General features: G+C 31.3%; 1 protein-coding gene across 1 annotated transcript; it reads left to right on the top strand.

Annotated features, from left to right (window-relative positions):
- The first annotated feature begins 1,938 nt into the window (after nucleotides 1-1,938).
- LOC145065684 (exocyst complex component EXO70A1-like) lies at nucleotides 1,939-8,211 on the top strand. Its single transcript, XM_079012727.1, has 12 exons — nucleotides 1,939-2,294; nucleotides 3,095-3,190; nucleotides 4,576-4,781; nucleotides 4,893-5,132; nucleotides 5,272-5,410; nucleotides 5,477-5,689; nucleotides 5,767-5,972; nucleotides 6,114-6,314; nucleotides 7,038-7,137; nucleotides 7,458-7,567; nucleotides 7,658-7,804; nucleotides 7,909-8,211. Exons 1-12 carry the CDS (start codon nucleotides 2,118-2,120, stop codon nucleotides 8,024-8,026), a joined length of 1,953 nt encoding a protein of 650 aa, XP_078868853.1. The 5' UTR covers nucleotides 1,939-2,117; the 3' UTR covers nucleotides 8,027-8,211.
- Nucleotides 8,212-15,676: the final 7,465 nt, after the last annotated feature.

Raw genomic sequence — 15,676 nt, 5'->3', positions numbered from 1 at the left:
AACAGAAAACGATCCTATATAATATCCCGATTTTAACAACCTTGCATTCTACCATCAAAAATAGCATTTTGCTTTGACTTTTATGTAGATTCACAAAATCAAAGCCATCAACTCTCTTTCAACATAAATAACTCTAATTTATATTAACCAACATAAAAGCTCTTCGTTACATTAATAAAATAAATCATAATCACTTTTTCTCTTCAATGACACCATAGTAAGGATTTTCATACACTACATGAACATATAACTTCTTGCAAAAAATCAAAGTTTATTTATCTTTTTCAATCGATCAACATATAAACGCCTATAAAAGGAAAAATGTTTGTGAGAAGTTAGCAAAAAAATATAAATGTGTATTTAAGTCTTTCCCCGCATCTCATTTTCTTAGCCATAACAACTTGATGTATCTCCATGAACTATAGCTAACTCTATATCAAACAATTATACGATAATAATCATCATTAAATAGTATATGTTATTTTCTTTTTGAGTTGTAATGATTAATTAGTTGAAAATTGAAGATTAACCAATCAATTAAGTAGAATAAATTGAAGAGTTCGAGAGTTTCAATTGAATATGATTTAAAATAGATGATATATATTGAACCATATTGAATTGGATGGTTATATTATAAGCGTTATAAAAATAAAGATTATGTTTCTGACATCATGACAAAAAATAGCAACTATTTCCATGTCAACATTCCTTAATATAGTCAGACCGTTTCAACATTGTAAGTTGAACTTAGGAGGGGAAGGGTTCTAATGGCAATTTTAACAAAATAATAAAAGAATTCTTGAGCACCCCATAACAAAGTTTATAAAGACAAATAACATACTTTAATTTATATAAAAGTAAATTACCAAGTAGTTTAAGAATACATAATATGTTGACGTTAATGGAAGAATAATACATTTATTTACGGTGGTTGAGCGTTATATTCATAGCTGATTCCACTCCGACGATAATCTTATTCTTCTCTATCAACTTTAATCACCGATACTGTAAACCATTAATCTTTAAAGGCATACTCAAAAGTCAAACCATTGTATAAGATTTGTTGTCTGGTATATTCAAACTCCGTAGTAAAAGGAGACAAAATACTCACACAAGTCATCAACACACTAACAAAATATAATAATCTTGAATGAAGTGATACTGCCAAGTAAATGTAGGTTTAATAAAAATGAAATTGTTATGAATTATATGAGTTTATTTTCAAAAAAAAAGTTTAATGCAAATATAAACAATCATAATGGAAAAAATACAAATTAAAATAAATTCCGAAATCCATATCCAATTGGATCAAGTTGATGAACCATTAACAACCAACCAAAGAGGGTTTCAAATACTTTACATCACAAGTGTAGGTATCCTTTGATGTTGAAGGAGGCTATGATCTAAATTGAACACAATTATTGTTATCCATACAAAGCATATGAAAGTATTGTTAGATTTCCAATCATAAAAAACAAACAACTTTTTCACTTTTACTTTGTCGTGGTTGACGAACACACAAGTTCAATCGATATTGATCTTCAAATCCACTGTAAGCCAATTTGAAATCTCGCTATGTTGAGCTTTAGCCATTATATGTTTACTAGACATCCCGACTCATTCAACCATACATTATAAATGATTTAAGTACTATATAAAAGATAAAAAACCGTAAATAATAAATGAAAATTGAATTCATAGTCGTAATTTTCATCAAATTGTTTCTTTTCTCAAGATATTTTAAAAAATTGATCATTTATATTAGTCATTCTGAATAAAAAACAAAAATCATTGAAATGGGTTGATTAATAATGTCATGAACTTTTTGTTAATAATAAAAAGTCATTAGTGATTTTAGAATGGTTTCAATAATTATTGACATTTGATGGACACATATAGAACGGTAGAACCCGGTTACCCACACCTGATTTTCTAATTGGGGAAGCAAGAAAACCATAAACACCGATTTATACGTGGAAAATCCGTATTTGTATAACCCACACCGTCACCAACACCCTGTCAAAGCAAGAATCGACCAATAATGGTCAACTAACCTTCATACCCTTCAACGATTTCCTGCTGAATTTTTCGGTACTTCTCTCAGAACTTGAAGAGAGATGGGGGTTCCAGTTCGTACAGCAAGGGTGATGGGTGTGGATAATTTGAGCGAGAAAGCTGCAAAGATGAGAGAATCACTGCAGAAGAGTCAGTCCATCACAGACAACATGGTTTCTATCCTCGGTTCCTTTGACCACCGTCTCTCCGCCCTTGAAACCGCCATGCGCCCAACTCAGGTTTTTTTGATCTGTTTTTCAGCTGTTTGCGTTATGAGAAAATTCGAAGTGATTTGAATGATTTTCTCTTTTAGTTCGGAAAATAGGTCTTCCAATTAGTCGATCTACTTTAATTTATCGATAACTGTTTAGTGATTGTTTTGATCTGCTATTCATGTTGATATGTTTCCTACACCTATCTCTTTAGTTTTCGAAAACTTAATGAACAAATTCAAGCGAAGCAAATGTATGATTCTGTTCCAGTTTCAAAAGGAGGAGCAATGATATGCGACTTGATCTACTTCAAATCTAATAACTTGTAATTTCAAACATCCAAGCTAATTTTCGTTCAAATTTTGATAAACATCCTGCTACTTATCTGAAATTTCCTTTGAATTACAGTAGATCATGCTATTAGTTGTAGCCGTCAATGTGAAATGGTGTAATTTGCTTTATTAGTACTACAGGATTTGTAGCATACCCCAAAAACTATTACACATCCTTTATTGGTAAAGCTTCAATGAATAACTTATTCATAGATCAGCATCATTGCAAATCAATAAAGCTATTGATTTGGTTTATTGGTAAAGCTTCAATGAATAACTTATTCATAAATCAGCATCATTGCAAATCAATAAAGCTATTGATTTGGTCCATAAGGTTCTGTACTTTTCTATATTGAAAGGTATTCTAGACATTTGATTGATTCTATTAAACATGGTTTGAGACAATCATTGCATTTAGTACATCTGGTGATTGGAGTATTTGGTTATGCTTTTACTCTTAACTTACTCTACTCCTTGTTTGTATATTACTTTTAGATCAGAACACATGCTATTCGAAGAGCTCATGAGAACATCGATAGGACTTTGAAGGCAGCTGATGTTATATTGGACAGATTTGATCTTTCTCGTGAGGTTGGGTCTTATATCTACTTATTCTTTATACTTTTTTATGACTTGGTGACTTAGAGTTTGAGTAGATTACTGCAATTGAATTAATAGTAATCTTGTCACTTTAGAAAATCAGAAAATGGAGTGAATATAATATATGCTATTTCTTTTGGTAATGAAGCAACCCTAGTACTTCTTTTTGTTGACTTTTATTATCTAATCTACAAATAGACTCATATTGATAAAATTTAATGTTTTGGTCAGCTTTTATCATGTAGTCTGGTTTTGCCAACCACATTCAAAACTTCTATACACAAAATATGCTCACCCAAATTATCATTGATATTATTGAGTGTTTATTAGTGATTATCAATACATTTATAAATTACAAGTCATTAGGTTTATACGAGTTATTCATATTAGAATTCGTTATATCAATCCTATATACATTTTATAGTTGAGTTATCAAGTAACGTATTATAATAAATGTGTTACATATGACTACAAAAATCACATTATTATAATAATTTATGTTTTTGAATGACACGACACGACTTAAGACTTAAGAGATTGTATACACGAAAACTACACTTTGAGTGACTTTCAGCATATTCCCAATTGACACATTTGTAAATGTAAATCAAGTATAATATATGTGGAAACTGTAAATGGGACAAAATCTGCCCACTTTAGGTAAGTAATATTTTTATGCAAGAAATAAATATAGGAGAGATTGACTACATCCTACTTAATAACTTACTTATAAGTGTAATATGTGAAGAGGGCTAATAGAAAGAATAGCAACAGAATTACATTTATTTCTGCATTATAACATCCTACTCTCATTTATTTCTATCACAATGTTATACTTTCATTTTTTTTATCTTATAAAAGCATTATACTTTGAAAAATCTACCTAATCATAGAAATGTATTACACTTAAAAATTACATAATTTATAGCATGGCACTTTCAAAATTTATATTTTGGAACATTGTTCTTTAAAATTTTTTCCCCAATTATAGCAGTGAAAATTGTTTCATATTCAGCTGACATTGCCATTATTAGGTAGATACAATGTTGTAATATGATGAAATAAGAGGAAGCTTAAGCTAATAAACACATCAACTAAAGTACATTGCTATTTCTTGCATTTAACCCATTCAGAATTTCTATCTGCACATTAGCTATTCAAAAAGCTTCTTTCAGAGTATGCACTACAATAACAATTTTATATTCTTCTACAATACTAAAACGGAATTTAAGGGTATGCACTTTCCATGGTTCTTATGGTTGGTTTTCCAATACTTTTGAAAACTTACATTCTATTGTAATTTGTAATGGATGAATTTTGGATAAAGTTTCTAAATTTTGTTAGTTGATTGAATATTTATGTTTCCAAATATGTAGGCTGAGGCCAAAATAACTAGAGGCCCACATGAGGATCTTGAAAGCTATCTTGAAGCTATTGAACAACTAAGAAGCAATATCGTCTTTTTCACCAACAATAAAAGCTTCAAGAGCAGTGATGGAGTCATCAGCCATGCAAGTAACTTACTTTCCAAGGCTATATCCAAACTAGAACAAGAATTCAAACAGCTCTTATCATCATACAGGTTCTTCTCATCATTTTAAAGCACATATACATAAATATCTTTTTTAATAAAAGCTTTTCTTATCTCGATTCTTAACATGTTCATATGAACATATATACATAAACTTTTCAGCAAATCTGTTGAGCCTGATAGGCTATATGAATGCCTCCCTAGTTCACTAAGACCATCATCTGGATCACCTGATGCAAGTGGAAAGAACCCTAATAATAGTCATACGGGTCATATCACTGCTGAAAATGCTGTTTTTGCTCCATTAATTCTCATTCCGCCACGTGTCCTTCCATTGCTCCATGATTTAGCCCAACACATGGTGCAAGCTGGTCATATACAACAGTGCCTTGTTATTTACAGGTAATTACATTCATTTTTGCATCAAAATGATCAAAATGGTGCAAAATATTGTGCAATCAGTAGTTCCTCTCCAACATGAGTGAGGATTTGTATATAAAAAAATGAAATTAATATATTTTTCTAATGTTTTGTTGATTAGGGATACGCGTTCTATAGTATTGGAAGAAACCTTACAGAAATTGGGAGTGGAGAAGCTTAGTAAAGATGATGTACAGAAGATGCAATGGGAGGTTTTGGAACTCAAGATTGGGACATGGATTCATTTCATGCGTATCGCAGTAAGTCCTTCATTGAAGTAAAATCTTTTTTTTACTGAAAGAAATTAATTATTGATGTTTAAACAGGTGAAATTACTGTTTACTGCTGAAAGAAAAGTATGTGATCAAATGTTTGAAGGCATTGAATCACTTAGAGATCAATGTTTTGCTGAAGTCACTGCAGGCAGTGTTGCCATGCTTCTTAGTTTTGGAGATGCAATTGCTAAAAGCAAAAGATCACCAGAAAAGTTATTTGTGCTTTTGGACATGTATGAGATAATGCGTGAACTTCACAATGAGGTATGTGTATATGAATATGATTCTGTTCTTACTTGTTATTATAAAAACATACTGTATAATACTTTAAATACTTTCAGATTGAGTCACTTTTCAGAGGTAAAGCTTGCAAAGACATTAGAGAATCAGCTCTAGGGTTAACAAAGAGACTTGCACAAACAGCTCAAGAAACATTTGGGGATTTTGAAGAAGCTGTTGAAAAAGATGCAACAAAAACAGCTGTCTCAGATGGAACAGTTCATCCTCTCACAAGCTATGTCATCAACTACGTGAAATTTTTATTCGAGTATGTGTGTAACTTTCTCTCTCTCTCTCTCTCTCTCTCTCTCTCTATATATATATATATATATATATATATATATATATATATATATATATGTTAAATTACAATCTTACCCTTTTCTTACGTAACTTAAAATTGATTCAGCTATCAGTCGACACTGAAGCAGCTGTTTCAAGAATTTGAAAATGGAGAGGATTCGAATTCACAGCTGGCATCTGTAACAATGAGAATTATGCAGGCTCTTCAAATTAATTTGGAGGGAAAATCTAAACAGTATAAGGATCCTGCACTCACCAACTTGTTTCTTATGAACAATATTCATTATATGGTCAGATCTGTACGCAGGTTCGATATCCAAACCTAGTAACTTTTGAAAAAAATAATAATATATTATTTTTGGCAAATTACAAAAAAACCATTATGTTTTGGGTAGTTTTTCGGTTTAACCAATAATAATTTATTTCTTCCACTCAAACCATAAAAGTTTTAGACAATTTTTTTTCCAAATGAACCATTTTGACATATTATATCTGGTTTCATTGGTAATTTTGTTATATTAGGTTTCACCAGTGGTTTTCCAAATTAACCATGTTGAAGGTCAACATGGTTAGTTTAGAAAAGTATGGTTTGATTGAAAAATCAATGTTTAAACAGCAAATTTGCCCAAGCTATTATAGTTTTTTTCTGTAATTTGTCCCACAAATTTATAATTTGAGTAAAATATATTTTTGGTCCCTGAGTGAGTATATCTGCTTTTTTTTTTTTTCATGTTTGGTCCCAAAAGATTTTCTGTTGCAATTTTGATCCTTATTTGAGATTTTTGTAACATTTTTGCTCCCTGTTGCAAGTAAAATGACTATTTTTGGACTAAAATTCCAAAACTCAGGTATACCCAGGGATGAACAATAGTCATTTTACTTGGAACTGGGACCAAAAATGTTCAACCTTAAATAAAGACCAAAATTGCAAAAGTATAAACTTTTTGGGACCAAAATTGCAAAATACTACTACAACTATACTCAGGGACAAAAATGTGATTTACCATTTTAATATTCTGTTTGGCTATAGGTCTGAAGCAAAGGATTTGTTAGGGGATGATTGGGTGCAAAGACACAGAAGGGTAGTTCAACAACATGCTAATCAGTACAAGAGGATAGCTTGGGCAAAGGTTCATTTCTCTCAAATATGTTATAACCTAAAATAAATAAATTAATATATATATATATATATATATATATATATATATATATATATATATATATATATATCCAACCAAGGTCACAAGTCACAACATTTAAAAAGAAAAAAAAATTATCATTTCTTATAAGTTATTATATCCAGATGTTGGAAAATATATATATATATATATATATATATATATATATATATATATATATATTTTCCAACATCTGGATATAATAACTTATAAGAAATGATAATTTTTTTTTTTCTTTTTAAATGTTGTGACTTGTGACCTTGGTTGGATAGATCCTGCAATGTCTCTCTATTCAAGGCTTGTCTTCATCGGGAGGTGGTTCTGTTGGTGGTGATGGAGCTGGTAACAGCAGTGGAGCCTCACGAGCACTTGTAAAGGACAGGTTTGTCTTTTCAACCCCTATATCCTTTTTTTTTTGTTATATCTTAAAAAAAAATTAAAAAAAAATTAAAATGTGTTGGTTTTACTTTAGGTTGAAGATCTTCAATGGTCAGTTTGAGGAGCTTCATCAAAGACAATCTCAATGGACAGTTCCTGACACAGAGCTTAGAGAATCTCTCAGACTTGCAGTTGCTGAAGTCTTGTTGCCTGCATACAGATCTTTCATTAAACGTTTTGGGTACATTTTTTTATGTGATCTTATCTCAATTCTCTGGCTCAAATAAATGAAAAAAAATAAAAAAACTAAACAAATATTTTGTTTTCTGTTTTTTACAATTACAGGGCACTTGTTGAGAATGGGAAGAATCCCCACAAGTACATAAGGTATTCAGCAGAGGATCTTGACCGGATGCTTGGGGAATTTTTTGAGGGTAAGACTTTGAACGAAGCTAGACGATAGAGATAGCAAAATGTTGAATTACTCTTTTACCCTTGTGGTGTATGTTAGTGTACTGTATCCTGTAGCCTGTAGTCGATGATAAAAGGGCATGACATGTATGTTCTTTTTGTATGTATTGGGGTAATAAGGATATGGGTATGCTAAAAAGTTAAAGAAAGAAAAGAGAATGCTGTAACTTCGATTAATTTTTTTTTTCTTGGTTGGTGTTGTTAGTTGTTAGTATGTTACTGCTGTTGTGTTGCTATTCATTTGTAATTGTGTAAAGGTTAGTGTAACAAGTTGCCCCTTTAATCACATTCTTGCTCTCTATGTAATTTTCCTGGGTCAACGTGGCATTCTGTTAGAGTGCATCGTAAATATGCAAAAGGTTCCACATAAGCGAAGATTATTTATGAATCACCGATTATTTTTTTACATATTCAATCTTTCTCTACTTAAAAGGTTCCAGATAAGCAAAGATTCAACAGAAAATAACGTTCATGTTCAAGAAATTCATGAGTAATCTATCCATGACAAATTTAAAATTTATGAATTGCAAACAGTTTGTGATATTGGCACGGTTCGTTGTCAAGTCAGCATTGTCGCTACCAACGTTATTCCAAACCCACCATACAGTTGCTCTCTTGGATGACCACAAAAATCCTCCCAAGTGAGCAAAACACTTATACTGATCTCTAAACAAAAATGAAGAGTCTTAAAAGTTCTTAATTACCACAATGGTCCTCCCAACGGAAGCATTAAGAAACGTTGGTCACTACATAGCACCAAAGATCTATCTTCATTGAATTCAAGCAACAACTTACACTACAAGAGGAGATTATGAATTGTGTACCTTGTCTTTGACGTTCTTGAGAATCCAAAGCAAAATTCCTCCGTCTTTTCACACCCCAATGTACCAATCCACACTAATAGCTTCAGAATCTCCTTGCCCTTTCATTGTTAATGTTGACGACGAGATAACTGTGTCGATTTCTTGTTGACCAAGAAAGACTAAACCCTAGCTAGATTTGCTAGGAAGATAATGATGAAAGTCCGAAAATCTTGGAAGTAAATCAAATTATAGGTTAAAGTTTAATAACCTTTGATGATCGCAATGCATATATGGTACAAAACGATGTAGTACGTTCGGATTTGATATTTAAGCTTATATAAGACTGTAATTTTTGTTTCTCATATATATATATATATATATATATATATATATATATATATATATATATATATATATATATATATATATATAGGGTTAGGTAATTTTGTTTTCACTATCTGTTGTGTGCACGTGTGATTGATTCTGGATCAATCATTTTACTTATTTTAAAAAAGTAATTAATGCATATTACATGTTGAAGATATAATGGATATTAATTACATCTTCACATTTAATATGCATTAATTACTTTCTTAAAATAACTAAAATGATTGGTCTAGAATCAATCATACATGCACACAATAGATAGTGAAAACATTTGAACCTAACTATATATATATATATATATATATATATATATATATATATATATATATATATATATATATATATATAGGGTTAGGTTCATTTGAGACGAGTCTAATTTTGTGAGACCGTGAGACTACTTTTTTCTAGTGAAACATTCTAACATTCTGTTATTCAAAAAAATATAATATATGTAATATTTTGATATTCTAAAACAATAATTTTAACACATTTTACATTGAAATATTCTAAAAGCATATAATTTTAGAATATTATACATATTATATTTTTACGATGACTAGAATATTAGAATATTTCACTAGAAAAAATTGGTCTCACGCTCTCACAAAATTATGTCCGTCTCAAATGAACTCTTATATATATATATATATATATATATATATATATATATATATATATATATATACATACATACTAGCCATTTACCCGCGCCAAGTGATAAGTGCGAATAATTTTTTTCAGAAGTTAGTTTACAGAAACGATTATATATATATATATATATATATATATATATATATATATATATAGTTTACTACGTCTAAATAATTATCAATAAGATCATGCTATCAGAAACGAAATCAATAAAAATTAAAAATGAAAAGTTTGTATTATTTACAAATGTACATGAAGACATGATTGGTTATGCATTATTAATCGTGCAATATTTCTTTATACACCACATTTGATGTATAGACTTCATTGTCGTTGAATTGTTCATCGAACTTTACTTTTACTTTCGTTATTTGTATGTATTGTTGGAAAAATATTTTCTTATATTGGATCTATTATGTCGAAAACAAAACATCTATATTTCGTGATAACATTTCTATTTCATGACAACATATTGGATTCCAAAGAACACAAAATGAATTATAAATGTCATTTACTATTTAAATATATCGTTAATGTATATAAATAATTGTATGTCATATTGGATTTGAGTTGTTCGTTCAAATTGTACATCATAACCAATTAATATATCGTTAATGTATGTAAATTACGTTATTTTTGGCACATAATTTTCTTGTATCGAACAATCACTTATTTATTTTTAGATGATAAGTCTTTTAAATATATAAACTATATGTAAAGAATAAATATACTTATCAGTATAACTTATAGTTTATTTTAGAATTTTTAGATGTTTTTATTATTAATGCATTGTATACTCTTTATTTTCTTTATTATGGATCGTACGGGGTGCTTTTTATTTTGCATAATGTATTTTGCAGGTTTTTGGAGCTTGTTGCGGTTATGGTTTAGCTTGGAAATGGGCTTTGTGGGCTTCCGAGGCATTATTGGGCTTTGCAGATCAATTAAAGAAAATTTGGGCTTAAAAGGCTAAAAACTTGGATGCAGTGGGCTTGTGAAGATGGATCTTGGACTTTTATTTTGGGCTTGGAGCATCCATTTTTGAAGCTAGAAGATGATTGGTTGATTTGAATCATGTGGCATATGAAGGGGACCAAGAGAATCTTTGGTAATGGGATGGTTAGTGGAGGAAAAATGCGCCAATTGCATTACAGCAACACTTGCGCGGGTGGGATTTTCGTCGCGTGGGTACCCGCGCAACTGTCCAGTTTGGGCATTTTGGTCATTTGGCACACCATAACCTTGGGGGATCAGATCTAGCAGCCATGACTTCAATTTTACACCATTGGAGAGCTGGAGAAGGCGATTTTGGGAGCTTGAAACCCATTTCTTTTCATCTTTCCAAGTCATTGGTAGTTTCTTTATGCAATTAGACTTTTGTGATTGTTATTTTGTTGTCATGAGTGGTTAATTTCTCTATATTGGTTAACTTTGGTTAAAACCTTTGAATGTTTGTGGGTTTTTGAAGGATTCATGCTAGATTATCAATTATCTTATGTTTATGGTTCTAGATCATATTTCTTATGCTTTTTTACTACTTTGATCATGAGCTTGACACTTGAATGAGCTATTGTTAGTTTATTTCTTTGGTTTTGCATTGAATCATTGAATTAACTTAGAAGAAGGGCTTTATGATGGTAAAAATCATCTCTAGTTTATGAATCATAACTCCTTTATGGATGTGTAAGCATTGACATCCTCTAGGAATTGGGGATTCCTTCTTTCTTAAGGTTAATTAACTTCTTGGGTTCAATTGCTTCAATTAAACCCTTGATCTTGATTAAGAAGGTATTCCCCAACCTCCATACTACCTAAGAGGAATCTTGGCATATCATGCTTCATGATTGCTATAACCAATTTGGGATGAATGATAAGCTTCATGTTGAATCCTAATGATAAACACACAAATGTTTATTGTGTTGAATTGCCTTAGTTAACCAACTCTCTCCAATATTTGAGCATCTCACTATCTTGTTTAATTGCAAGTTTTTAGTTATTCAAGTCTTTTAGTTTTCAAGCAATCATGGCACCCCCCTTTTAGTTTAATTGTAGTAAGTTAGTTTATTTACAATAGTTCTTTTAGATTGCATTGGTGATTGAATACAACCATTTCCCCGAGGATCGATACCCCTTTTTACCATTATATGACGTTTTATTTGCAAACAAAGGGTGTAATTTGCTTGGTGGACTTAACATCCCACCAATTAACAAATGGTAAGTTATTTTTTTTATACTTTTTTTTTTCGATCGGCAAAATTAAAAAAAATAGTAAAGGATAAAATTAGTTTTAATGATTTATGGGTGATTTATCTTCAGGGTTTTTATATTTAAAAAAAATATAACGAATCCTAATATTAAAATTATCAGTTTTAATCTTTTTTCAAAACCATATAATCCAAATTTACAAACCATTATTTCTATCAAATTGTCATGCTGTAAATTTAGATTTTGAAATTCAAATACAAAATTGTATATTTATCTAATCTTGTTTGTGAAAACAAAGATTGCAATATCAACATTGTCCAACTATCTTTATACAACTTATAGACTTAATAACATAAACAGTTGCAAGTTTTTATATTTAAGTAGGTAATTTATTATTTTCAAATGATAAGGTCTCTGTCTTTTGATGCCACCCAGATACATTTTATTTACATAATACAATTTCAAAATCAATTAATTCTCAATTAACTATTGTAACTGATGCCATGGTTGTAGCCACCAATACTTAAAAACAACATCCCTTTGTTCCAACAATACAAATTTTAAAAAGATTAAAGTACCTACAATAATAATATATTACCATTTCAAAAGTATTAAACTCTAAAGAAAGTTTAGATACATAAACATAATGAAAATACAATCCATAATGATGTATTATAGCATCATATTTTCGTTTCTTTTCATTACAATATTATTTCCATTTTTTTCTTATCATAGCATGTTAGTTTGAAATTTCTTCCCACTCATGGCATTATACTCTCAGAATTATTTCTTAGTAAAACATTATACTTTCAAAACCTACCCAAATTCTATTTCTTTAATTGAAAGTACAATGTTATTTTTTCAAAGTACGATGCAAAAAAGTGAAAATACAAATGCTATTTTTCAAAGTATGATGAAACAAAGCCAAGAATGTTTGGAGTGAAGGAAGAAAGAAAAAACCATGATATGAAGATTGGATCAGAAATGCCTTTTAGTAACCATTACAAAAACTGAGAAACATAGTACCATCACAACAAGGTTTGCAATATACTCATCAATGTCTGTAATTCCAAGGAAAAAAATCCAGTCACTTCAAAACACTATGGTTAGATCGAGTTATGTACATTTGTCATTCAAAGAAATTGCTAAACATTTGAAGAAAAATTAACAGAATGATTTAACTATAAGGAAAGGGTGCAAACTCACTTTTCTTCTTTAACTATAAGAAAAAGGGGAAAACTCTGATTCCATTCCAAATTCTCCATACGCCCTCCATGCAGAGTCATCCCTATTTGAACCATTAGCTAAACAATGACATCAATGTGACAAAAATAAAAGAAACGGAGGCATATAGCTTTAAGAATACACCACTTTAAAAAGAAAATAAACTTAATGTACACATGACGAATAAAAAGAAAAATGTTTTATTCATTAGCTCCTGTAAAATACATGAAGATCTGTTTTCTTCTTTTGGAATGCCATTTTAATTCCTTTATTTATCTACTTCAAGAATGCCATCCCTGCCACTGAAAGTAATTTTTTGAAACATGAATTTCAGTATTCTAAACATATAAAACTCATCTCCTCCAAGATCAATTGTGTTTGTATATAAACCAAGCAAACCACAACAATAAACTTTTTTGTCAAACCAAAAGAAAGTAATTACTTCCCTTCTACTTGCAATACACACACATGCAATTGACTAAACCACCCTTGAATCCACCAAATTTACTGCAAAGATTGCTCAAACATCCTATGACACATTTCCCTCATTATTGTATACGGAAAACTATCTTATGTTAACAAACCGAATAAAAAGGCAATGAAGAGGAATACATCTTAGATTATTCAATTTTGAGAAATAAAACCAACTATTTGAGTTGGGCAAGAAGAGTAAAAGGGCAAAGTCGGAAAAAAAAGTTACCTTGAATTTCAAGTGGAGCTTGGATATGTCTTTGCAAAGCTTGGATCTATACCCTTTTTTCTGTTAGCTTTCTCACAAATCATTCCAATCAAAAGTAAAATCTCAAACAGAACGATAAGCAAATAATATCAAAATTGAAGAAGTTGGAAAGAGGTTCAGATTAAGCTTCGAGAAGATAGAGAAATAAGTGTTTACTTCTACAATCAAACATCTCAAATGGTTCAGATGTTCACCTTCACCAAACATCCATAAGAAGCTCCAAAAAAATCCATAAAAACTGAAATTAAAGAGAATCTTGTTTAAGAATGTTACCTCTGGAAAAAAATCTCCGTTAATCCTACATATTTTTAAGCATGTATCCTGAACCCAAAACCAAAGCCATATTCCGGGTTATTTGTCAATTGCATCCGTCAATATGAGGTTGTTGAAAAAAACCAACATGTAACATCCATAAAATTCAAGCCGAATCTAAAACTTTTTAAAACATTTAAAACCATTAAGTTATTACAGTTTGATTTCAAAATAGTTTAAACATCAGAGTATCCTTAGAATCAAATCAAAAAATCATTAAATATGAGGAGATGTACAATCACGCCTTTGCCTTCCCGCGATCATCAAAAGTACCTGAAACAATAATCGATAAATGTAAGCTCGAAGGCTTAGTGAGTTACCCCCAAAATACCAACGCCATACAGATATAACCATATCATATAAACATATAAGCAAACAACATAAAGAACAACATGCATAATGAGCCATCAGTCTGACTGGACCGAATCCCGGTCCTCCGTCTATCTGGACCGCTCTCCGAGCCCTTGGAACGCCTGGACCGCCCTCATCGGGGCGTTCAGCCTATCCAGACCGCTCGCTGGGCCTTCGACCTGACTAGATTTTCCCGGCCCATGCCTGCAGTCTACCCAGTCTGCCTAGGGTGTCTTGGCCTACTGCACACAGCAGGACCTGACTCAACCTTTTCCCCCAACCAACAAACATGTACACATAAATATAAATAGTTAAACATCCAGATCTAACAGATCACTAATCATGGCAACCATCCTATAACCAGGATACTGATCTAACCGATCTCTAACATAACAACCATCCTACCTACTAGGATGTAGATCAATAAACATATCATGCAATAAACATATCATGCAAAAACCATTCTAATGGCCTTTTCCTCAAGACCAATACATTTCCTTAGCCCAAAACCTTGTTTCCAAATGGCCTACGAAGGCCTACAACAACCTAGTCCAAGAATTGGCCCAAACCGAGGCCCATAATTACGAAGTCCATTTCTATATTGGGCCACAAGGCCCAATAGACCCAACTATTCCAATATTGGCCCAAAGATATACTTAGGCCCAACAACTAGTAAATCTAGGCCCAAAACCATTAAGGCCTATAGGTCCGAAGTCCACAAAGACCCAAGCCCTCCTGAGAGCATACGCCTAGCGTACCTCTTCGGTATGCTTAGCGTACTGGGCAAAAGGGATGTCCGCGCAGCGTACTACATTGTACGCGCAACATAAAAACGGCTTATGCACAAAATCCATTAAGTGCTTAAAGCTTCAAACCAAGGGACCCAATTACAGATCTGAGCTCTACTTAATGTCTGAATCCATAAAGTCACTGACTTAGCGACTTATATGACCCACATGAATCCAAACTC

This window comes from Lactuca serriola, chromosome 8, assembly GCF_051521515.1.
Source record: "Lactuca serriola cultivar US96UC23 chromosome 8, Lser_US96UC23_V15, whole genome shotgun sequence".
Classification (NCBI taxonomy): domain Eukaryota; kingdom Viridiplantae; phylum Streptophyta; class Magnoliopsida; order Asterales; family Asteraceae; genus Lactuca; species Lactuca serriola.
This window is presented reverse-complemented; position numbering and strand designations above follow the sequence as displayed.

What these genes read in the sequence shown, in the direction of transcription:
- LOC145065684 (XM_079012727.1), top strand. Translation starts at nt 2,118, where the DNA reads ATGGGGGTTCCAGTTCGTACAGCAAGGGTGATGGGTGTGGATAATTTG. An exon ending in TGCGTGAACTTCACAATGAG is followed by an intron (nt 5,690 to 5,766) that starts GTATGTGTATAT and finishes AAATACTTTCAG; the next exon opens with ATTGAGTCACTTTTCAGAGG. An exon ending in AGAGGATAGCTTGGGCAAAG is followed by an intron (nt 7,138 to 7,457) that starts GTTCATTTCTCT and finishes TTGGTTGGATAG; the next exon opens with ATCCTGCAATGTCTCTCTAT.